General features: G+C 35.0%; 1 protein-coding gene across 2 annotated transcripts in view; it reads right to left on the reverse strand.

Moving 5' to 3' along the window:
* Window positions 1-26,263, reverse strand: part of DMD (dystrophin) — a 1,921,557-nt gene that overhangs the window by 1,219,951 nt on the left and 675,343 nt on the right. For both annotated transcript variants that reach the window (XM_044670154.1, XM_044670155.1), the window contains exon 42: window positions 5,907-6,054. In XM_044670154.1, coding sequence (XP_044526089.1) covers window positions 5,907-6,054 — 148 coding nt within the window. The remainder of the gene's footprint in view (window positions 1-5,906; window positions 6,055-26,263) is intronic.

A 26,263-nucleotide genomic window follows, 5' to 3' on the forward strand; every position in this document is an offset into this window, starting at 1 on the left:
GATTCCCCTGACAAGATATACAGAACACAACTGGAGAACTCCTAGATTAGAACAATGAGAGTTTAAGTGACTTGCCCAAGGTCATAAAGCCAACATATTTCTATGGCAAACTTGAAGCAATTGTTACAACTGTGTGCAACTCTTCATTACTGCTTTTGGGGTTCTCTTGGCAAAGTTATTAGAGAGATGTGCCATTTTCTTCTCTTGTTCATTTTACAGATGAAGAATGGAGGCAAACAGGGTTAGCTGACTTGCTCTGGTTCACACAATTAGGAAATGTCCAAGGTCATATTGAAACTCTGGTCTTCCTGACTCTAAGGTCCAGTGCTCCATCCACTGCACCAACTAACTGCCTTCAGTAACTATCTGAGAATGGTTTTCTATCAAATATATCAAACTGCTTCTCTATGTTAAAGAATGCTAAAATAAAATAAAACGAGAAGGTAATAGAAATAACAGATAAAACCTCTCACTGATAATATTAATCTTGAGTGTGAACATGGAGGTTAATCATTTAAGATCATTATTGAAGAAAGTTAAAAAATAGTTGATTTGTACAGCCTGTAAAAAGAGGATAGGATAGAACATTTTTCTCATAATTCTTCATGCTTATTTGAAGTATATAACAGGCTTTATATCTTATATTTCTAGAAAAATGACAAATGGAAGAATGATCAGATTAATTGGTTTACTTTACATACATAGCTTGAACTGCCCAGAAAGAATTATGTTAAGTTTTCTATGTAACTTTGCCATTCACCCACAAGTGGATATGAGCAGAAGAAGAAAAAAGATGGAACTCTAGTGGAACAGAGGAACATGCCAGGCTTGATTTTCTATCTTTGGGTGATGCAAGTGACCTCTAGGACATACAATCAACCTCTAAAAGTTGAGCTTGAGAGATAATACTTTTTGCATTAAATACAAATATGAACAGAAGTTTTGTTGCCTTCAAATCCACTGAGAGTTTTTTGATATCCATACATGAGAAGCTGTAACACCAGATGAAAAGTCTCACAAATAACACTGTGGGATGGGTGTTACAAGTGTTATTTTCATTTTACATATGAAATAAATGAGATTCATTGAAATTATTTAAGTGATTTATAAATTGAAGAAATGGAATTAGAAAGATCCAAATTCTAATTCCAAGTATAGTTTGCTCTCCCTTATGCTATGCTTTCTCTAAGTAGTTATAAAATCTATTTTCTGATTGGAAACCAGTCATCTTTCATAACCCATGTGGCGTTTCCCAATTCTTTCTTCTTGCTTAATAAGCTGCTTGGGTCTTTTGCTGAGTTAGTCATCTTCCAGCTCCTGAATGCCATTTATCTTGTCTGTTGCTATTTCTCACTAGGCAAAATATTTGTTGCATGTTTTAAAATTTATTCTTCATCAATCCTGGACTTTGAGTAAAGAAGAAAGAAGACCTGAGTTCAAGTTTTATTCCTGACACATAATGATAACCAAGGAAGACATCATTTGACCTCTCAGGGTTTCAGGCTACTCTCAGAGAATTGTAAGTTAAAGATGGGTTGCTGATATGAATATATATGAGTATAATGTATGTATGTATATATATACTGATATGTATTCAACATACATCGGTATGGTGTGTCTATATAAATGGTGATAAGTTCAGTATTTATGAATGTATGTCAATCTGGCAAAAATGCATTGGAAAGGTCAATTTTTAAAAACCTATTCTTGCATTACTCATCCTTCAAAATATATATCCATTATTCTTCAGAACATCCAAAAGCTAAATTATGATTCAAAAGTACATGACTGATAATGCTGCCTAGCAGTCAGTAAAAAATAAACTATTGCCAGAATTCTGCCAGCCCTGGGAAAGAATGAAATGTTTGGAACTTACAATGATTAGCTATCTGACCTTTTCACTTAAAAATTGAAAATAAAACATTGCAATATTTTCTCATTACTTTATCTATTAGAGGAAAATTAATGAACATATCTTTGCAGAGTAGGGTTCTTTGAAAGTATCTTTAATTTTGTTGATAAATCCAAAGTCTTTCATATTATTTTGTTTGGAGTGAGATTTTAAAGTTTGAAGTTTAAAACAGAATTTAAAAACAAATATCTAAATAGTGTAGAATTTTATTTTTTATTGCCTTCTCTTTTATGTTTCCTTTTCTGTCTATTATCCAATAGCAAACTGGATTATACTGAATTTCTCTGACTTTGGAAAACAAATGTTAATTGGGTATGTCTCATAGGATCCTATTTGGAGCTGGAAGGAATGTCATAGAGCATGCTATCTTTTTCCATAAGAAGAAACTAAGGCTCATGGTGCTTAAATGATTTGCCCAAAGGGATTGAAATTCAGGTCCTTTAACAACAGTACCAAAGCTTTTCCAAGTGTTCATTGATGTTCAAATTATTATAGGAGATATTAGATATCTCCATTTTTCTTTTAAAAATACATTTTAGTGATGTCATTTTTTATCTTTACACCAAAATTATCTTATGCAGGCAAGGAAGGGAATATCCTTCCCACGTCAGAATGAGCCCTTCCTTGAGACCAACAAAAATAAACTGAGCAAAAACACATGATTCTCAGATTACATCTGACACTATAAACAACCTTCTGCCTCAAAATCCCTCACATCTCTGATCTAAGGAGGTAGTTATGTTTTATTATTTATTCTCCAGAATTACGACTGATTTTAATTGGTTTGTTTTTAATCATTTTGTTGCTTATGTATTTATGTATGTTTTGTTTTATTCTGAGACTCCTTATATCTGCCAAGTAGTCTAGGTGGGAAGGAAGCAGCCACTCACTGCAGATCCCACACCTTATCCAGATAATCGGCAAGGAAACTTTGACCTCCTCCTGTTCCAATACAGGTAGGTTTACCCCGATTTAAGCAACCTAGTGACCAGGGACTCCAGCCTTTAGAGGCACACTGAATTATCTTAGCCCATTGTTGTTCAGAATGTCAAAACTCAAGTGATCCACCAGACTCAGTCACCCCAGGACCAGGTATTACCGGTTCAGATTTTTAATGATTTTTGAAGTTTGCATTGCTTCATTCAGCATGTCAGTTGTTCTTTTTGGTTTTGTTTATTTTCACTTTCATCAGTCAATACAAGTTTCCTCATGTTTTTTTCTTAATTTCTTATATTAATAATTTCTTTTTGCACAATAATCTGTTATATTCATAATATCCTCTCATCATTTTGATAATTTTTGATAATTCCCCCACTTTCTTCTTTCCTAGGAGAGTCTTCTATCCTGGTAATTCTCCTGATTTCTGACTATCTTTCCTTGACCACTACTTCAGAAAAAGCTCTGGTGAAGCTTTACTTTGTCCCTGCTCTTTTGCTTGTTCCTTCACCGATTCATCAGTTGCCTTATACTGAGGTTACCATTTCCTTTCTATCTCTGTTTTTTTAAAAACATGATCAAATCAACTCTGCCTTTCTTGCTGTGTGAAATTTCTTCATTAACCCTTTAATTTTCCAGACACATGTGTTCAGCCTTGACCAGCGCTTCTCTTCATGGGTTGTCTTTCCCCATTAGAATATAAACTCTTTGTTGGCAGAGCCTGTCAGCATTTTGTATTTATAGTGCCAGAAATGAGCAAAATACTTTCCCCAAAGGAGGTGCTCATTCATTTACATATTTTTCTATTCATTCATCATTGTTATTAACATTAACATAGCACTTACTTTATGCTAAGCACTTCAAAAATTATTATCTCATGTAATCCTCACGACAATCCTGCAAGATAGATGAGAAAACTGAGGCAAAGAGAGGTTAAGTGACTTGCCCGGGTCACACATTTGGGGTCTGAGGATTCTTTTGAACTCAAGTCTTCCCAATTCCAGTCCTAGAATTCTATCTATATTTTACCACCTAGTTGCCTTTTAATCACTGAGTAACCTCTGTTCATTTTCTGTCTATAATTGATAGTGATCAAATTGTTAAATTGTTTAATTCCTTAACAAACAGGAGGTATACAAAGAGTCCTAGCTGTACTTACTACTTCAAATTTGCTTAATACTAGGAAGAGGTTGCAATTATTTTTACTATTTATTTATTTGTTTGTTTGTTTGTTTGTTTGTTTATGCAATTTGTTACTATTACTCTGAATTAATTTCTCTTCAATAATATAATTATTTATTACAGGGGCTTCCAAACATTGGGGTGTTAATGTAAGATACCCTTAGGTTCATATGTAAAGTACCAGGAGAATAGACAGCATGACTGCACATATATGCTCCATTCAAATAAGACTTGGGACAGCAAGTTGGTACTGTGGATAGAAGACAGGATTTGGAGTGAAGAAGCCTTAAGTCTAAATAATATCTCAGATACTAACTTTAAGACCAGGCAAATCATTTAGCCTCTTTGTGCCTTGGTTTCCTTATCTGTAAAATGGGGGTAATAATAGTGCTGACCACACAGAGTCATTATGAGGATCAAATGTATTTACATAAATAAAATACTTGGTAAACTTTAAGGTGCTACATAAATCATATCTATTATTAATAGTAAATAAAAGATATTTTGTTCACTAAAATACAGATGCATTTAAAAGCCTTACTGAAATTTTGACAATAGTTTCAATTGTTACATGTTATCTCAAGGAATAAAATGTACTGACTCTAAAATTATGTATATATATATATATATGGAGTTCTCATCCTAGATTAGGTTACCAACCACATCCCTAATTTGTTTTTTTTTTAAACCCTTGTACTTCGGAGTATTGTCTCATAGGTGGAAGATTGGTAAGGGTGGGCAATGGGAGTCAAGTGACTTGCCCAGGGTCACACAGCTGGGAAGTGGCTGAGGCCGGGTTTGAACCTAGGACCTCCTGTCTCTAGGCCTGACTCTCACTCCACTGAGCTACCCAGCTGCCCCCCTAATTTGTTTTTAATGAGCATTTTCTGTGATTCACCAAAAGTTCACAATTCTTATATTTTTTGATAAACTGCTACATGAGTAGCTTGAGTTAAAATGTACTTAAAACAATATTTAAAAATAACATACTTTATGCTTGCATCAAATAGTTCATGATCTTACTTGTGAAGCTATTTAATCCAAATTATCTTTATTAACATATTTGAGATTCAAGAAGATAAAATTGTATTAACATTCTCTATTCTCTACCAAAAGAAACCATAAAGTAAATATAATTAGTTGAATTTACATTACTTTAGCAGGTTACTATTTCAGAAATCAGATGGTATATATAAAAACATATTGTAGGGGGCAGCTGGGTAGCTCAGTGGATTGAGAACCAGGCCTAGAGACGGGAGGTCCTAGGTTCAAATCTGGCCTCAGACACTTCCCAGCTGTGTGACCCTGGGCAAGTCACTTGACCCCCATTGCCTACCCTTACCACTCTTCTGCCTTGGAACCAATACACAGTATTGACTCTAAGACGGAAGGTAAGGGTTTAAAAAAAAAAACATTGTAACATCACAATTTTTATGAGAACTGAGATATAATTATAACCAGTTTTCTGTATAATATATAATTGCTAAGTATGCTATAAGAGCTTCTTTCCCAAATTATATTCCAATATAAAGCAGACACCTCACCCTAATATCTGTTATAAAATTTTACACTGCCACAGATTATTTATACAGATAAAAGATTCCCAGGATATAGTCATACACAACATGTATTTCTCACCATAACATGGAAAACCTACAACCTTAATTTTAACCTTGTCCCTTGACTAACATTATAACAGAATCACACTGAATATAGCTCATGATCTAGCGAAAACATCAGAATTTCTGGTTATGGCACTCTGCCAAATCTGAACTTGAATGAGCTTAAAAGATTACCAGAATTCAGAGTAATTAGTCTTGGTGCTTTGAAAAATGAAAGAAAGAAAATATGGAGAAATAGATTGCTCAAGACCTACCTTAAGGTACCATCTATATTTAGTATGGTCCAAGTTATCAGGATGCTTCGTCTTATCCAGAAACTGCTCTGCTTCTGTTAACCATTGGTTAAATATCTTCATATCATAATGAAAACGTCGCCATTTTTCCACTGATCTGTCAAATCTCCTAGAAATGAAAAATAGAAGCCATGAGAATGAAATGGATCTTATGAATAAAAACATTTTGTAGTTATTGATCCCATGGACAAAGACATGATTCTAGTACCTATGCTTAGAGTATTTTACTTTTATTTGTCTCTTAAAGACAAGCCTATTTTCTCTCTCAAGAACTCAATATTTTATCTCCCATCTTCTGCCTTTGGGTTTCCTGTTCATAGGATATATAGGCTATTCTCAGAGTTACCTCTTTAGTAATCTTTAGCTTCTATCATGAGATCACTGAAAGTGACCTTAGAGACCATTAAGTCTAAACTGTTTATTTTATAGATGTGTAAACTGAGAGGTGTAGTTACTTGCCTAGTGTCAGACCACTAATTCATGTGGGAGGAAGGACTTAGACCAAAGACATCCTGCTTGATTCTAGGTCTCTGCAAAACCACTCTGTCTTTCAATAAACATTAGAGGTAGGATTAGGGCCAGGTACTTTGACTGCAGAACCAGAATTATTCTTTATGTGATCTCCAAGGCTTGGTTGAGGTATTACCTCCTATGGGAATCTTTCTTGATTCTTCTTCATTAATTGTAATCTCGTCCTGCTAAAATTACTTTTTAAAGACCTATTTGCACAAAAGTATTTATTACAGTTCTCTTTTTGTAGTACCAAAGAAATGAAAATTGAGGGGTTGCCCATCATTAATTAGAGAATAACTTGTGGTATATAATTATAATGGCACACTACTGTGCTATAAGAAATGATAAGCAAGATGACTTTGGAGGAAACCTGGAAAGACTTTCATGAACTGATGCAAAGTGAAGTGAGCAGAGCAAGAAGAACACTGTATACAAAAACAGCAATATTTTTTGATGAATAACTATGTATGATCTAGTTATTCTCAGCAAAACAGTGATCTCAAGATAATCCCAGAGACTTGTGATAAAAAATGCCATCTGCCTTCTGAGAAAGAACTGATGGAGCATGAATGCAGATAAAAACATATAATATTTCACTTTATTTCTTCTTTCTTTCCTTTTTTTTTTGGTGTGAGATCTCTTCCTCAAAATGACCAGAATGGAAAAAAATGTTTTAAACAATTGTACATATAAAATCTATCTCAGACTGCTTACCATCTCAGGGATGAGGAAAGGGTTGGAGGGAGTGAGGAAGGAAGAGTAGAAAGGTGAGAGAGAATTTAGAACTCAAAATTTTTAAAAATTGAATGCTTAAAAATGTTTTTTACAGGTAATTGGGGAAAATAAAATCTTAAAAATAAAAATAATTTGTATTTATTTATTTGCATGTTATATCTGCTAATAGAATGTAAGTTCCTTGAGAGCAAGCATTGTTTTTCATATCATTTTAAAAATTCCTATTCCTAGCATAGTGACCTGCACTTTTTAAGTGTTCATTAAACTTTTATTGAATTGTTAAAACAGTAGTCTTCATTGAATGGGAAACGACTAGAACTCGAAAAGGTTTCCCTTTCAATTTGAAACCATTTCTGGAAGTAATAAAATTACTTTATAGTGTTTTTCTTCCCCTTGAAGAATGTTTTGTTTTGTTTTGAATCCTCCCCAAACTTGATAGTATTATATTACATTAAATTGTTTGGGTAGTCATTCATTTAATTCTAATTTAAAAGGATTTGGGAAGCAAAATCAACTTATAAAATAAAGTCTGTTTTGTGTCCATGATAATACTGAAAGTGTTTTCATTAAGATCCTTAGGCATCTAGGGGCTATGAAGACAAATTATGTCTAATTCATATGCTAGGTTTAGATGTAGGCAATTAACCAACTAATTGGTTATAGTATAGTGTGAGCTGGGCAGTGAGTCTCCCTTTACCCTTTATTTTTTATTGTATCCACTAACATTTTTAATTAGGATACTAAAGAGACTCATTTAGTACAATGAGCTTATGATTCAGAAGATGAAACCATCAAGAAGCATCTAACTGGTCATCCATATTTAGAATAGAGGAAACACCGGTGCTATTTTGGTGCCACCTTCGGCTTGAAGTACCACTTAAGAAAGGGTTCAAATTTTGATTTGGTCAGCCTTATCAGGCTTCTTCAGGCCCCAAATAAACAAGGAGCCAAAACTCTAAAAATGATCTGTGTTTTTAGGAATCTGCAGTGGTTCAGATCATTACTAAAAATTGCATCATATGATTCTCTACATGTGAATCCCTTTCAAATGTAATAAGAGACTGGGCACTGAGCCCAATTGTTATGAGCATGCAATCTTGAAAAAGTTATGATGATGTGTGACAGAAGTTCCTCAGAGAGACTTTAGAGCATTCATAAATATTTTGTAATTGGTTCTAATGTCCTAAATGTGTCAAAGAAGAACTTTTTTGACTGACTAAATTGTTTTCTTTAGCATTTTTCTCTTATTTGAATCTCTCTGTCTTTTTCTGTGTGTGTATATCTCTCTCTGTCTCTCTCTCTCTCTCTCCCTCTCTCTCCCTCTCTCTCTCTCTCTCTCTCTCTCTCTCTCTCTCTCTCTCTCTCTCCTTCTCTCTCCCTCTCTCGCCCTCCTTCTCTCTCTCACTCTCTTGCCCTCCTTCTCTCTCTCTCTCTCTCTCTCTCTCTCTCTCTCTCTCTCTCTCTCTCTCTCATTTGATTTCTTTTCATATGCCTTCTTTCTGCCATGATGTCTTGTGATAAAAAATACTATAAAGAGACTTTAGGCCTTTACCCTAATAAAGCTGACATGTGAATATTGGCCTCTCTGTGTATTTTGCTTACTACAGAGATCATTTTTTTTAAGTGAAACACATTGTGGGTCTTATGAGTTTTGAAAGGTGAGAAGAACACACCATTCCAGAGTCTGAGAGTCCAGGTATATGACGAGGGAGGTTTAGCCCAGCACTAATGCCCAAGGAATGAGGAGTGATTTTCAGGGACTTCCCTCAGTGGTAACTGAAGAAAGGACTCATTTGACCACAAAGAATGTGAACTTGATGCTCTGCTATGTAAAAGCTGAGCTAAGTTTGTGTCTGTTCTCCCTGGAGATATGGAGAGGTATAAGGAAGCATATGCCCTCAAGGTATTGAGGAAAATATTTATACTTTTGTGTTTGCTCTATCTTTGAAGTAAATATCTCTTTGTGCTGATATCTGATAAAATGACATAAGGAGGCAGCTAAATGGCTCAATGGATATAGAATGTTGGACCTACAGTCAAGAAGATCTAAATTCAAATATGACCTCAGACAGTTCTTAGCTGTATGATCCTGGGCAAATCACTTAACCTCTGATTGCCTAAAAATAAAAAGGATCCATTGGAGAAGTAAAGGGCAAACCACTATCGTGTCCTTGCTAAGAAAATCCCATGGAGAACTATGGTCCATGGGGTCACAAAGAGTCAGACACAACTGAACAACTGAATCACAAAACAAAATGGAACTGGGTGCTATTCACTGGTGACTAAAACTGTTGGGACAATACACCAGGAAAAGAATAAAGGTTTAATATAATAGAATCAGAGAACAGTTATCATAACTCATCAGGGTCATTCCTAGAACTCCGAGGAGACGAAGCTAGATTGGCTCTGGAGTGAGGTCAGAACATACATGCTACACAGATTTCTAAATATTTAGATATTTTATATATTACATATATAGTCTTCAACATATAACTATATTGAAGACAATAACAATTAAACCTGAGAGAATTATCAAAACTCTGCATTTGCTTGAATATCCTGGGTCATCATAATAGCAAAAAAAAATTATTATACCAAAAACCTCTATCAGGCTTTTTAAATCTAGTTGGAGGCTTTATTCTTCTTTATCATCTTCAAAATATGCAATGTCACAAGGTAGGGCATTGTGCTGAGAGCATTACAAAATTTGGCAGTTAAATATAGTTCAATTATATTGAACTCTTTCACCTGAACAAGATATCATTTTATCAACTCATAAATAATATATTCCTTTGGAAAATCACTCAATTTCTCCAGCTAGGAAGGGGACTGAATGGCACTTAATCCCACAGCAAAGAATACTATCAAAATGAATGAGGCAAAAATAATCTTTGTAGGAAAATAAAAGCATGTTACTATAAGCTCACCAAATATCCAACCAGTGTTAGTAAGTAATTGTATCATTGTCATATCTGGTAATGCATAATGATAGTGAAAAAAATGAAATATTTAGCAAATTAATATGATGTAGGTCAGATGAACAGAGAGGAAAGAGATGATTTACTAAGCTCAGAATTTAACTTCATTGTAATTATTGCTTTCTCTATCTGAAGTCGATTTTTCTTTCTATCATTCATTGCTATCATTTTTTCATATATTTACTATGTACTTGGGAGGGAAGAGCTCAGAGGTAGGTATCAGGGGAAATAAAAGATTTAGTAAGACTGTTCTTGTTCTCATGGAGTTTAAAGCCCAGTTGGAGGATAAACCATGAACAAAGATAGCATAATGTAGAAATACATTAGAATTGCAGAACACATTTCTGTGAGTTCTGTAGGGGGAAACAGGGAAAGCTTCATACAAAAGGTGACAATTGAATTGAACTTTAAATTATGAGAAATATTTCAACACAGAGAGAAAGCAATGAAGAACTTTCCAACATAATGAATGGTCTAAAAAGAAAACACAAATGGGACTATTTTTGCAGAGGAGGAAGAGTATTAAGAGATCATGCTAGAAAATTAGCGATGCCAGGTTACTGAGGTCCTTTATGGTAGTTAGGCAAATGTGTGATTTATTTAGAAATCAAAAAGTACCCTTTGAAGGAAAATTAACAAGATTTCTGCATAAGGAAGATGTTGGCAATAATACAAATGATGGATTTGAGGAAAGAAAGGATAGGGGTGGGAAGACTTTTAGAGGACAGCTGAAATAGTTCAATTTAGAATTTCAATATGGTCTGTTGGAACAAAGATGAGGGTACAGAAATGAGAGATGCTGCAAAAAATATTTTAGCAAAATTTGGTAGCTGATCAGAGCTGAGAGGTGAAGGAAAGGGAGGAGTCAAAGATTGTCCCAAAATAATGAAAATGAGAGGGGTTACCTGCCTGAGAGTCTATCTGCACAGATTTACTTTCCCAAAAGGAAGGCATAAAGGGATGAGCACCTGGGAGCTCCAGAACTTATCTTGACAAGTGAACATTACATTCCTTCTCTTAGAGTAAATATGATATGACACTAACACAATGTTTGATTAATAGAATTGGGTGGGATAATCAAAAGGGATTTGATTTGTGTCTAGATGAATACTGAAACCAGCAGAAGACCACAGTTCTAAAGGACATAATTCAGGTAGTTTTGAACAAATTACAAGACTATTTCTTTTGAATATTCCAGAAATGATACTGTATATTTAGCAGAAAATTCAGTGAAAATAAAATTTTAAAGTAGCATTAGGTTATTATAACTATTTTATTCATTTCCTTTGCTCTTTTCATGTTTTTGTTTATTTTATTTTTTGAGCCTGGATCTCCATATCTTGCCCAGGATGGAAATGCAGCCACCAGCTAAAGATTACAGTTACAGGTCTAAATCCACTATTATTAGCAAGAGGGCTTTGTACAACTTTGTTTTTGACTTGGCTACTTAGGAATCCTGGGACTCTCCTGAACTCAGAGATTCATCATATTGGTGCCTGACTTAACAGACATATCATTGGCTTAGCCAACCATAACTTATTCCCTTATATATAACTTATACAATACAGTTGAAGTTAATGATTAAAACCAATGGATTGCTAACATTTTGTCTTCCATTCTACATCACAAAAGAACTAGGGTATTCTATGCCAAAGCCAGCTTATATATTAAGAAATAAACATTAGAATCCTAAAGATTAACAAGTCATTTTATCTTATTGAAAATTTCAAGTTTTATATAGCCATATCCATGAGGATTTTTTTTTGCATTTGAAATGCTTAAGAACATTTATAATGCTATTTCCCTATTTAAATGAAGAAAACCATACTTATCACTAGAATAATAAAAACATTCTGGGGCATTATAACAAGCTCATTACAAGAAAATCAAGCACTCTTAGCATGTAAAATGGATGTATTTTTGCTTCCTGGTGATTTTCCTGGGAATGCTTATTTATATTGGGATGATTGTTCCTTTAGTGGTTGTAGGAATCAATTTATTGTGACTATTACAGTAATGTATTAACTCCAATATAAAAAGACAATTTTCTTTTTATTTTTTCCAAAGTATGTTGATACAATTTGTAATAATTATTTCCTGACATTTTATTATCCAAATTCTCTCTCCCTCCAAATCATGCCCCTCCCCAAGACTGCAGATATTATGATATAGGCTGTATATATATATGTACTCATATAATACATATTTCTATGTTCCTCATGCTGTGAAGTAAGACACAGATGATTTACATTAGAGAGAAATTCATGGGGGAAATAAAGTGAAGTCTGGTATTCTTCAATCTGCATTCAGACTCCATCAGTTCCTTTTATGGATGGTGGATAGCCTTTTTCATCATGAGTCCCTTGAGGTTGTCCTGGATCCTTGCATCGTTGATACTTCTTAAGTCATTCACAATTGATCATCAAACAGTATTGTTGTTAAAAAGGACTATTTTAAAAAAGAAGATTATTTAAATGAAAATGTTCTAATTTGTTCCAATGAATTTCTGTTCTCATGCTTGGAACTTCTATGGGGAACATTAAATTTTTCCCAAATAAGGCAATTTCTGCCTTGATGCTTGCATTTGATTTAGATTCATTCAAGGGTTGTTCCAGTTTATCCAGAGAATTCTTTGGTTCATTGATTAATGATGAATTGACTTGACTGATTATATGAAATGAGGTATCTAAGAAACTCACTGTTTTCTCAAGATCCACTGCTCTCAAAGTTTTAGTTGCTAAATCAATCACAGATTTATCAGTAACAGCAATATGGGTTATAGCCTGCCTTAGAATCCAAGTGGCTTACAAATAGATTCAAGTTGTATTATCAACCTCAGTGTTAAAAGTTGATCTACTTTTCATTGGTAGCAGGTCAACAGGATAATGGCCAGGATGAATTTCTTCTTGTCTTTAAAATCCCTGAATAAATATTATCTTTGTAAAGAGATTGCTAGATTTTTTTGGCATATAATTGTCCAAAATATCTCCTCTAATGTCATCTACAAAAGTGTGAATGTTGAATTCACTCTTTTCATTTTTGATACTGGTAATTTGGTTTTCTTTCTTTTAAAAAATCAAACTAACCAACAGTTTATCTGTTTTATTATTTTTAAAATCATGAAACCAGTTTCTAGTGTTATTTATTCAATGTTTTCCTGACTTTCAATATTACTAGTTTTTATTTTGATTTTTAGGACTTCCAGTTGTATGTTTAATTGGGGATTTTTAATTAGTTCTTTTTCTAACTTTTTAGTTGCATGCCCAATTCATCAATCTGCTTGTCTTTAAAATTCTTAATATTTAGTTTCATTGCCAGTTTCCTTGGTTAAACTCTTCACTTCTGGCATAAAGATAATGATGAAGGAATTCAGTGATACAGACTTCTTGCTGTAGCAAGAGCAGGTTGATTTATTTTTTAAGACATGAGGACATGAAAAATAGCTACAATTATGGATATAATTCTAACAGATAAGAAACAACTGGTTACTGAAGTAGAGGGATGAAGTAGAACTAGATGGGAAGAAGTAACTTTTTAGGATGCAACTTTTAGAGTGTGTGACAGTGAATTTGAGAGAAGCTGGCTATGTGGTCAGTAAAATAAAGATATTGAAGGGTAATAAGATGGAAAATGGTACAGCAAACCACTTGAGTATCTTTGCCAAGAAGACCCTAAATGGAATCACAAAGAGTCAAACATGCTTGAAACAACTAAATGACTAACAACAGGATAATAAGAATCCACCAAGAGGCATATGTTACTTACTCTTCTAAAAATTCTCTTCATATAAGATTAATAAGTTACTAATTTAGAAAAAACAAGTCTTCTACTATATATTGATCACTGAGAATATGTTGAAATAGTGGTTATCAGGAAAAGGACTAGGATTCAGAGACTAAACTGGTAATTATGATAATTGGTAACATTTCAGAAACAAACAAAAACAACCTTAGATCATCTTGTGGTGAATACTGCTACTTTGAGTCTACTTCCAAATTAAGCTGGGAAAAAAAGAAATAAAAATCGTCAAGAGAGGAAAAGGGCTTAATGAAAAAGGGAAGAAGTAGATAAATCAAGTCATTCTTTAAAGACAAGTGGGATTCTGAATCTGCATGGTAGAAAAGGAAGAAGAGAATTCAAAATTGCAGACACAATAGTCAGTCAATAAAAACTTATTATTAACAGTTACTATGCACCCAGCAATTTGCTAAGCACTGAGGATGCAAAGAAAAACAAAAAATTCCCACATTTAAAGAATTTAGTCTAAAAGAATATGAAAATACATGCTATAAGCTGCAAATGTTCAAAAGGACAGATATCATAGCATATTTTGTTTTTGTATTGTAGGATTGGGGTCAGATTGGCAATTGAAGGATTCGGGTTAAAAGAGCAATGATTTCTTCCAGTCCTAGATCAGAGGAGAAACAGGCAAACTTGACTGGATGGGAGGGACAGGAATGAGTAGAGTTCTCTTCCTCCTCCCCCACACTGGAAGCAGTAGGAAACAGTCAGTGGTTCCCAAACTATTTTGGCCTACCACCCCATTCCAGAAAAAATATTACTTAGCCCCCTGGAAATTATTTTTTAAAAATTTTAATAGCAATTAATAGAAAGATAAATGCAGTTTTTCCTGGTTAAGATGGCGGCAGAGTAAAAAGCAGCTGCTTAACCTCTCCTAACCGAAATATATAGGACTCCTCAAGAAGACATAAAAACAAATCCAGAGGAGCAAAGGGACCCCACAACAGGGCGCAGCATTGGAGGTACATGGAATCAGGGCATTTCCAAGCTATAAAAGGGTGAAACAGCTCTCACTAAAATGCAAGCTGAGCAACCCATTCCCCCTCCACACACCACTTACAGTAATAAAGCCAGCACACAAGAGTTTGAGCCAGTTTTGGGCATGCATTAAGTCCTTGGCAGCTACTTGGGGTAAACAGGACCTGTTCCTGAGAGCAGCAATACTTAAAACCCCAAGAGGCTAAAGAACGTGCATGGACTTTGAACACAGACCCTGAGGGCAGGCATGAGTGCTGCCTTGGGCAAGCCCAGACACTAATATTGAGGGCAGGCAAGGACTTGGATCTTGAGTGCAGGCTCGGACCTTGAGTGGGGACCCAGTGCAGAGGGGGTGCACAACTGTGGAAGCAGCACCCTGAGACTGTTAAAGGAGCCTCAGGCAGAGGAACAAGCAAGGGGACCACCAGGAGGCGTGACCCTGAGAACGAGATCTGAGACTTCAGGATCCTAAAGAGCACAGACAGTCCTTGAGTGTGAGGATAAACCTGAGAGGGCACAGGGCTAACAATGGCAAGCCAGAGACAAGAACCCTGAAAGAGAAAGATCATCAAGAAGAAATCTGTAACATTTGACAACTTTTACACGGAGAAAATCCAGACAACAGAGCAAACAGCAGAGGAGAACAAACAAGTAATCATATCCAAACCTTCCAAAATAATGAAAACTGGCCACAAGCTATTGAAGAGTTCAAATCTGAGATGATGAGAAAGATGGAAGAGATCTGGCAAGAAAATAACAGTTTAAAAGCCAGAATTTTGCAATTGGAAAGTAAGGCTCAGAAATCAAATGAACTGATAAGCAAATTGAACACCAGAAATGACCAGATTGAAAAGGAAAACTAAAAGTTTATAACCGAAAAACCAGTCCCTAAAGGCTAGAATTGAGCAATTAGAAGCTAATGATCTCTCAAGACAGCAACAACAAATAAAACAAAGTCAAAAGACTGATAAAATAGAAGGAAACATGAAATATCTAAATGAGAAAGTGACAGACCAAGAAAACAGGTCTAGAAGAGACAATCTGAAACTCATTGGTCTTCCTGAAAAAGCAGAAATTAATATAAATTTGGACTCCATACTAAAAGAAATTATTCAGCAAAATTGACCTGAAGTTCCACAACAAGAGGGCAATATAGACATTGAAAGGGTCCATAGATCACCTTCTACACTAGACCCAGAAAAGACAACCCCCAGGCATGTAATAGCCAAATTCAAGAGCTTCCAAGTAAAAGAAAAAAATTATACAAGAAGCCAGAAAGAGACAATTCAAATATCAAGGAGCACCAGTGAGGATCACACAGGATCTGGCAGCCTCCACACTAAAAGACCACAAGTCTTGGAATATGATATTCAGAAAGGCAAGAGAACTGGGTGTACAAGCAAGGATCACCTACCCATCAAACTAACTATATACTTCAAGGGAAAGTTTGGGCATTCAGCTAGACAGAAGATTTCCAAGTATTTGCACAGAAAAGACCAGGGCTAAATGGAAAGTTTGATATCCAACCACAAAAATCAAGAGAAACATGAAAAGGTAAATAAGAAACAGAGGGAAAGAAAGAAAAATCATATTTTTTAAATTTGCCTCTTTAAAGGCTTCAATATGATCTAATTATTGGTATTCCTATGTGGAGAAATGTTATGTATAATTCTCTGTAAGAAACTCTATTCACTATTATAGTATTCACTATTATAGTAATTAGAAGAATTATTCATAGGGAGAGTTTGGAATACTAAATGGTCTAAGATGATATGGGGGTGGGAAAGAGGGAGGTGAATAGTAGAGGACACCAAGAGAAACTTGAATGAATAAGAAAAATAGGATATTCTATTACACACAAAGAGGGCATAGGAAGTGGAGGGGATGAATACTATTATAAGAAGGTGAGGAAAAGAGCATTAAGAGGTAATATTTAAATCTTACTCTCAGCAAAATTAACCCTGAGAGAGAAGAGTAGCTTTATCCATTGGGATATAACACTCTATCTAACCCTACTGAAAAAGTCAAAAGGGATAAACCAAGGGGAGCAGGGGAATGGGGAGGTCAAAAAAGGGAGGGGAGAGGAAGAGGGAGGGAATTCATTAGGCCTTAAAAATAAAAAGAGGGGAAAAATAAGGGAGAGGGTAGAAAGGGAAGTAAATCAAGGGAGGGGACAAGGGTTACTGGCATAAAGCAAACCACTGGTTTGAAAGGAAATAGTGAAAGAAGGGGTAGAACTAGGAGAGGATACCAAAATGTTGGTGAATACACAACTGATAATTATAACTCTGAATGTGAATGGGATGAACTCACCCATAAAAAGGAAGCAAATAGCACAGTGGATTAGAAACCAAAATCCTATTATATGTTTTCTACAAGAAACACATATGAGGTGGGTAGACATACACAGGTTAAAGGTCAAAGGCTTGAGCAGAATCCTTTGGGCCTCAAATGAGAAAAAGAAGGCAGGAGTGGCAATTATGATTTCTGACAAAGCCAAAGTAAAAATAGATATGATTAAAAAAGACAGGGAAGGTCATTACATCCTGATTAAAGGCAGTATAGACAATGAGGAAATAACATTGCTCAATATGTATGCATCTAATGGCATAGCAACCAGATTTGTAAAGGAGAAACTGGCAGATCTCAAGAAGGAAATAGATAGTAAAACCATACTAGTGGGAGATCTAAATATCCTTCTTTCAGATCTAGATAAATCAAACCAAAAATTAATAAGAAAGAGGTAAGAGAGATGAATGAAGTCCAAGAAAAATTAGATTTAATAGATATGTGGAGAAAAATAAAAAGGAACAAAAAGGAATACACCTTCTTTTCAGCTGCACATGGTACATTCACAAAGACTGACCATGTAATAGGGCATAGAAACATTGCAAACAAATGTAAAAGGGCAGAAATACTAAAAGTAACCTTCCCAGATCATAATGCAATAAAAATAATAATTAGTAAGGGCACCTGGACAGGCAAATCAAAAACTAATTGGAAATTAAATAATATGATTCTTCAAAACCAGCTAGTGTCAAAGAAGAAATCATAGAAAAAATCAACAATTTCATTGAAGAGAATGATAATGATGAGACATCCTACCAAATTCTGTGGGATGCAACCAAGGCAGTACTCAGGTGGAAATTTATACCCTTGAGTGCATATATTAATAAATTAGGGAGGGCAGAGATTAATGAATTGGGCATGCAACTTAAAAACTTAGAAAATGAGCAAATTAAAAATCTCCAGATGAAAACTAAATTAGAAATAGTAAAAATCAAGGGAGAAATTAATAAAATTGAAAGTAAAAGAACTATTGAATTAGTAAATAAGACTAGAAGCTGGTATTTTGGAAAAAAAAACAGATAAAATAGACAAAGTACTGGTCAATCTAATAAAAAATGGAAAGAAGAAAACCAAATTGACAGTATCAAAGATGAAAAGGGAGACCTCACCTCTAATGAAAGGGAAATTAAGGCAATCATTAAAAACTATTTTGCCCAATTATATGGCAATAAATATAGCAATCTAGGAGATATGGATAAGTATTTACAAAAATACAAATTGCCTAGATTAACAGCAGAAGAAATAGAATACTTAAATAATCCCATATCAGCAAAAGAAATTGAACAAGCCATCAAAGAACTCCCCCAGGGCCTGATGGATTCACAAGTGAATTCTATCAGACATTCAAAGAGCAACTAATCCCAATACTATACAAATTATTTGATATAATAAGCAAAGAAGGAGTCCTACCAAATTCCTTTTATGACACAAATATGGTACTGATTACAAAGCCAGGTAGACCAAAAACAGAAAAAGAGAACTACAGACCAATCTCCCTGATGAACATAGATGCAAAAATTTTAAATAGAATATTAGCAAAGAAACTCCAGCAAGTGATCAAGAGGATCATCCACCATGATCAGGTGGGGTTTATACCAGGAATGCAAGGATGATTCAACATTAGGAAAACCATCCACATAATAGACCATATTAACAATCCAAGAAACAAAAATCACATGATTATCTCAATAGAGACTGAAAAAACCTTTGACAAAATACAGCAACCATTCCTATTGAAAACACTGGAAAGTATAGGAATAGAAGGACCTTTCCTAAAAATAATAAACAGTATATACCTAAAACCATTAACAAGCATCATATGCAATGGGGATAAATTAGAAGCCTTTCCAATAAGATCAGGAGTGAAACAAGGTTGCCCAATATCTCCTCTATTATTTAACATTGTACTAGAAACACTAGCAGTAGCAATCAGAGAAGAAAAAGAAATTGAAAGTATCAAAATAGGCAATGAGGAGACTAAGCTATCCCTCTTTGCAGATGATATGATGGTCTACTTAAAAAATCCTAGAGAATCAACTAAGAAGCTTATAGAAATAATCAAAAACTTTAGCAAAGTTGCAGGATATAAAATAAATGCACATAAATCATCAGCATTTCTATATATTTCCAACACATCCCAGCAGCAAGAGGTAGAAAGAGAAACACCATTTAAAATCACCCTAGACAATATAAAATACTTAGGCATCTATCTACCAAAACAAACACAGGAGTTATACAGAAAAAAAAACAAACTACAAAACACTTTCCAAACAATTAAAACTAGATCTAAACAATTGGAAAAATATTGATTGCTCGTGGGTAGGACAAGCTAACATCATAAAAATGACCATTCTACCCACATTAATATACCTATTTAGTGCCATACCTATCGAACTACCAAAAAACTTTTTTACTGAATTAGGAAAAATCATAACAAAATTAATCTGGAATAACAAAAGATCAAGAATATCAAGGGAAATAATGAAAAAAATGTGAAGGAAGGAGGCCTAGTAGTACCAGATATTAAACAGTACTATAAAGCAGCGGTCATCAAAATGGTATGGTACTGGTTAAGAGACAGAAGGGAGGATCAGTGGAATAGACTTGGGGTAAGTCACATCAGCAAGACAGTGTATGATAAGCCCAAAGAGTCCAACTTTTGGGACAAAAATCCACTATTTGACAAAAACTGTTGGGAAATTTGGAAAACAATATGGGAGAGATTAGGTTTAGATCAACATCTCACAGCCTACACCAAGATAAATTCAGAATGGGTGAATGACTTGAATATAAAGAAGAAAACTATAAATAAGTTAAGTGAACATAGAATAGTTTACTTGTCAGATTTCTAGGAAAGGAAAGATTTTAAAACCAAGCAAGAGTTAGAGAAAATTACAAAATGTAAAATAAATGATTTTGATTATATCAAACTAAAAAGCTTTTGTACAAACAAAAACAATGTAGCCAAAATCAGAAGGGAAACAAAAAATTGGGAAAAAATCTTTATAACAAAAAACTCTGACAGGGGTCTAATTACTCAAATATACAAGGAGTTAAATCAATTGTATAAAAAAATCAAGCCATTACCCAATTGATAAATGGGCAAGGGACATGAATAGGCAATTTTCACATACAGAAATCAAAAGTATCAATAAGCACATGAGAAAGTGTTCTAAATCTCTAATAATTAGTGAAATGCAAATCAAAACAACTCTGAGGTATCACCTCACACCTAGCAGATTGGCTAAAATGAAAGAAAGGGAAAGTAATGAATGCTGGAGGGGATGTGGCAAAATTGGGACATTAATGCATTGCTAGTGGAGTTGTGAACTGATCCAACCATTCTGGATGGCAATTTGGAACTATGCTTAAAGGGCTATAAAAAAAATGCCTGCCCTTTGATCCAGCCATACCATTGTTGGGTTTGTACCCCAAAGAGATCATAGATAAACAGACTTGTATGAAAATATTTATAGCTGTGCTTTTTGTGGTGGCAAAAAACTGGAAAAGGAGGGTATGTCTTTCAATTGGGGAATGGTTGAAAAAATTGTGGTATATGCTGGTGATGGAATACTATTGTGCTCAAAGGAATAATAAACTGGAGGAATTCCATGTGAACTGGAAAGACCTCCAGGAACTGATGCAGAGCAAAAGGAGCAGAACCAGGAGAACGTTGTACACAGAGACCAATACACTGTGGTAAAATCTAATGTAAAGGACTTCTGTACTAGCAGCAATGCAATGACCCAGGACAATTCTGAGGGATTTATGGTAAAGAACGCTACCCACATTCAGAGGAAGAACTGCAGGAGTGGAAACAGAAGAAAAACAACTGCTTGAACACATGGGTTGAGGCGGACATGATTGGGGATGTAGACTCAAAACTACCACACCAATCCAACTTTCAAAGATTTGGAAATAGGTCTTGATCAATGACACATGTTAAAACCAGTGGAAATACACATCGCCATGGGGGTGGGAAGGTCAGGGGGCGAAGAGGAAAGTAAGAGCATGAATTATGTAACCATGTTAACTTTTCTAAAAAATAAATATTAATAAACTTAAAAAAAAGAAAGATAAATGCACCTGTGGCCATCACCACTCCCTGGATAGCTGCAGCACCCACCAGGGGGTTGTAGCACCCACTTTGGGAATCACTGAATAAACAGAATACCCTTATATCTGGTTATGAAGGCTATTCAAGCTTGGTAAATTCTGGGCCACAATGGTAAATGGATAGAGACTAAACTCATTGAAATAATAACTTTCTTTGTATAAATTATTCTCTCACAGGATAGAAATATATGAGTCTGGGTCTTCTTCAGGTCAGACCACAGGCTCTAGGACAGAGATAGCTTCAGCTCCAGTTTGGATGAAATACTTGGCTTAGTGAAAGGGGGTTGGTAAGTATGACCCCAAGTTAACTGGACATGAGCTCAATATCCACAGAACAAATGAATTTAATGATTTCAGGGAATAGGGAGAAGGGAATCAGTTTAAGGAAAGAGGAGGGAAGGTAAACTGGCTAAAAATGCTAAATGCAGGCTAACAGCACATTCCCCTGGGGGTGGAAGGTGGGGAAATATATATTTAATGGCTGGACTCCTATTGAAACCCCTAAATAATCTTCCTTCTAAAACCTAAACAGCTAAATTGAAGGTAGACAGTGATCTTGAAGGTCTATCTTGAGGATAGCTATCAAAGTAAAGCAGCCCCTGAATGTCAGAGACTGAATGCCTCAGCCCCTAAAGCTACACAGAATGTGTGTGCCAAGAGCCAAGAGCCAAGAGAAAAGACCCTTGCCAGAGGGGTGACCTGGCTTTTTATACCAGGTTTCCAACTGCCCTTAACTGCCCCCTCCCTTGGAGTTCTGGGGGGCACTATGGAATTCTATGGTGCAGCTTTAACCCCTCTCAGGATCATGGATATTACAGTAAATAGAGTATTTTTGCATGCCAATTCTTTCCTCAAAGTATGGTAGAACTCATATGGCATTCCCACCAACCTAACACCAAACACTAAACATATATATGTTCATAATCAAAATATTTTATTTCTTACACAATATCCTAAAAATTTGGCAAGCATAAAAATTGATTGATTAGAGCTATAATAAATAGCTCTAAATGGGAAAAATATCAAAAGTAGGTAATTGGTAGAAAATATCAATAATTATTTCATTATATTTACTTCATTGTATTACATTTAGTTTCACATGACTTGTATATTGCTTAGAATTTAAAGTATATGCTTTATGCATAATTCTATTTAATATGAATAATAGAACTTTATATTTAAATTTAATGCATATAAAAATGTAATATACCATTTTTAGAAATTGATGTAGCTTGTTAATGTCAGTGACAAAATATATTCTTGGATTTTCCACTATGTAAAATTACCCATCTAATAATGATCATTTGTTCCCTTCCCAGAAAAATTCAATAGGAGTTGATCTAAAATTTGCTGATTTTGCATAGTTATACTTGTAAATTGAATCTCTAGTAAGTCACCATGCTTCCCATCTCTCTCTCTCTGACTGTTAATTGAAATGTCAAAGAGAGAAAAGGAAGCCAGCAACAACTAGAGACAAGTAGGCACATTAAAAATAACATTAAAGAAAATCAATATAATTTAAAGTTTTAGCACCCATCACACCATATGATTTGAAGGGGTGCGTGAGGGAGATTTTCATCTGGCAAGAGGCATAAATGTAAAGCTAACATAGTAAAAGAAACAAATGTGAAATAAACATATGAATAATAAATCTATTGATTTTTAAATTTTACAGATATTAAGACTCTTATTCACTATGCAAAAGAAACTGAAATCTGCATTGCTATTCCATTTACTTACAATATAACTCATTTCCTGCTGTTTTAAATCAAAGTCAGATTAGTTCTAGGGAGCACTTTGGTATGTATATTAACTCTTTCAGGGCACTGAGATGCCTTTAAATGGACTATAATAGATTTAAATAAATTATGTCCTAATGGCTATAATACTATTGTCAATTCATATTTAGTTTTGCAAGCACAGCACTAAAAAAAAAAGATTATTCCACCCTCCATCATTTTGGCCATAGTTAGAGTATAGTGTCCTGAAGTATGGAGGGGGGCTTTGTTTGGGTCATGCATTTTAAAATGTCAAGTTTTAGTCATGGGCATAGTAAATAAGAAAGAGTTTAACATTCTTTCTTGCTGAGCCCTCCCTCTTGCCTGCCTAAGTAGAATCAGATATTTAAGGGTAAAGACAAAAAAAAAAAAAAAACAACAACAACAACAAAAAAACAAGAAGCTATTCCCCAACAGAGCTAGAATCAATGAACATTTATTAAGTGCCTTCTGTGTAACAGACACTATGTTAAATGCTAGGAATACAAAGAAAAGTATGAGACAGTCTCTATCAGAAAGGAGCTTGCAATCTAATGGAAGAAAAAATATATTAAAGAAGCTTAAATAGGTGAGTAGGAAGGTCTAATGAATTTGGACAGCCAGGACAGGAAACAATATGAGAATATGAGAAGGTGGGAAGTTAACAGAGTAGATTTCATCTTTTTTTTTAAGGTTGTACACATATTTTCATATCATACATATTCCCACAATGCAATAATACATATTCTCAATATACATAGATATGATACATATAATGCATAACAATCATATTCTAAAAGAAGACACATTGTTTACACTTAAGAAAAATTTATGTTGGAATCAAAGTAAAGAATGATAGGCTTAAATTTGCATTCAGACCCTATCTTTTCCTTTTATGCCAGTGGAATTATTATTATTATTATTATTATTATTATTATTATTATTATTATTATTTTGTCATGAATCTCCTTGTGGTTGTTCTGGTTCCTTGCCTCACTAATAATAGTTAAGTCATTCATAGATCATATATTATTGCTGGTTCTGAGTATGATGTTCTCCTTGTTCTACTCACTTCACTCTGCATCATTTTATATGTCTTTCAAGGTGTATTTTTTAATCATCTTATTTGTCATTTCTTATGGCACGATAGTTTTCCATTATAAGCATATAATAGAACTTATTCAGCCAAGAGAGTAGATTTTATCTTGTAGAATGATTTCTAGAGATTCTGAAATACAGGAGAGAAGAGAGGTAGGAAATAGTGAGGTGAATTCCATCAGTGTCCTCTAAATGGGGATGGGAGGACTTCTCCAATGTCCAGCTCCACTCTCTCCAATTGAAGGGCCTGGAGTTGCCATTAAGTCACCCTCTTCCTCCCCAGGTACAGAGGAAAGAAATGACCAGGAGGGAGTCTTTTCTCAGTTGATGCTCTCTTCACAAGGCTTTTAGATTTCAGCCTTCTCCAGAGCCACTGGCTATCTTACCCAACACTCTGGCAAACAAGGAACAGAAAATTACAATCTTTCTGGTCAGATAGAAGACCACTGGACATTATAATCTGACCTGGAACTATCTAAGAACAGCTGAGCTTTATCATCTTCCCTTTCTCTGGACCCTCCTAACCCATGGGAATGTCCATTTGCCCAATCTCTGTAAAGCTAAACCCTCGCACCTTTGCTGTCTTCCCTGCTGATAAACCCTCTTTGTGTCATCACCTCCAATTAGACTGTATTCTCATTTAAGAAAGAGACTGTCACATTTCCATCTGTATCAACAGTATTTAGCACAGTGCCTGGCACATAAAAGTACTTAGTTTTTTTAATTCATTTATTTGTTTTTAAAAAATATATTTCACATGTGCTTTAATCAGGCCAAAGCAGTGAAATATAAAACATTTGATTTGGAATCAGACAGAACTGGGACAAATTTCTGACTCTCCTCCTTAACATCTGAATCTCAATATTCTTTGCAGAACCTCAAATGATGATTCTGATGTTTGCCCTACCTATCTCATAGGGTTCCTTAGAGGATAGAGTGAGATTATATGTAACAGAAGCACATGGTGATTGTTAAGAGCTTTATAAATGTGTACTATTATTATTTTACCTCTAAACTATAATTCCTTAATAAAGCAGATAACTAGTCTAACTCTAAGGGATCTCCTGAGGGCCTAGACCAAAGGTTGAACTTGTCCGCATTTATAGAGCCCTGTTTTGTTGTAGGAAGCTACTCACACCTGACAATCCTTTATTTACTCACACTGGGGAAGTGTGACTGACACAAAGGCATAAGACAAACAATCTCTGTCTTGACATCAGTAGTCATACCCCAGTTATTCCTCACCTCAGAATTAGCTCTGAATACTGAGAAAATGTGGCCTTCCGCCTGGCTAAACTCAAGGCTAGGGTATATAGAGAGATGTAACTATTTTTTCTGTATTCCTTCTTGAAGGGGAGCCCTAAGACATCATTCTTCCCTAAATGCAACCATACAATATGTGTCTTGATCTTTCTTTTGCTTATGCCTCTAGCCTAACCCAGACTTCAGAATTTCAAACCTGACAGGGCTATAGAGACTCTGGAAACACACCTGTATCTTCTAAGTAGGCACAACACTCAGAAATTCCGATCTTGCCTGTTCTTTCAGATCTTATGGGTAACTAGTGGAGGCTGTCAGGTAGCCCACCGAGTGGATAGAACACTGGCCTGGAGTCAGAAAGATCCAAGTTCAAATATGGATTTAGATCAGCTCTGTCACTATTATAAGGATGATATTAGAAATTAAGTCTTGTTATATTAGTTTAGAGATAAGAAGTAGAGAAGCTGGCTTGAGAAAGAATTGGAGTTTGAAGCAGATATGAGACAGAGTATCAATTTCAAATGATGACAGTTTAACAGTTTTTCTGTGAAAGCTATGCTCTCTGGGTGGGGCAGTTGGTCTCTGGCAGTTGGCAGAGTCACTCACAGAGACTCTCTCTGAGGGCTTTAAAGAGGTAACATCTTTGCCTCTCTCTCTCTCTCTCTCTTTCTCTCTCCCTCCCTCTCTCTCTCTCTCTCTCTCTCTCTCTCTCTCTCTCTCTCTCTCTCTCTCT

This window comes from Gracilinanus agilis, chromosome 3, assembly GCF_016433145.1.
Source record: "Gracilinanus agilis isolate LMUSP501 chromosome 3, AgileGrace, whole genome shotgun sequence".
NCBI classification, from domain to species: domain Eukaryota; kingdom Metazoa; phylum Chordata; class Mammalia; order Didelphimorphia; family Didelphidae; genus Gracilinanus; species Gracilinanus agilis.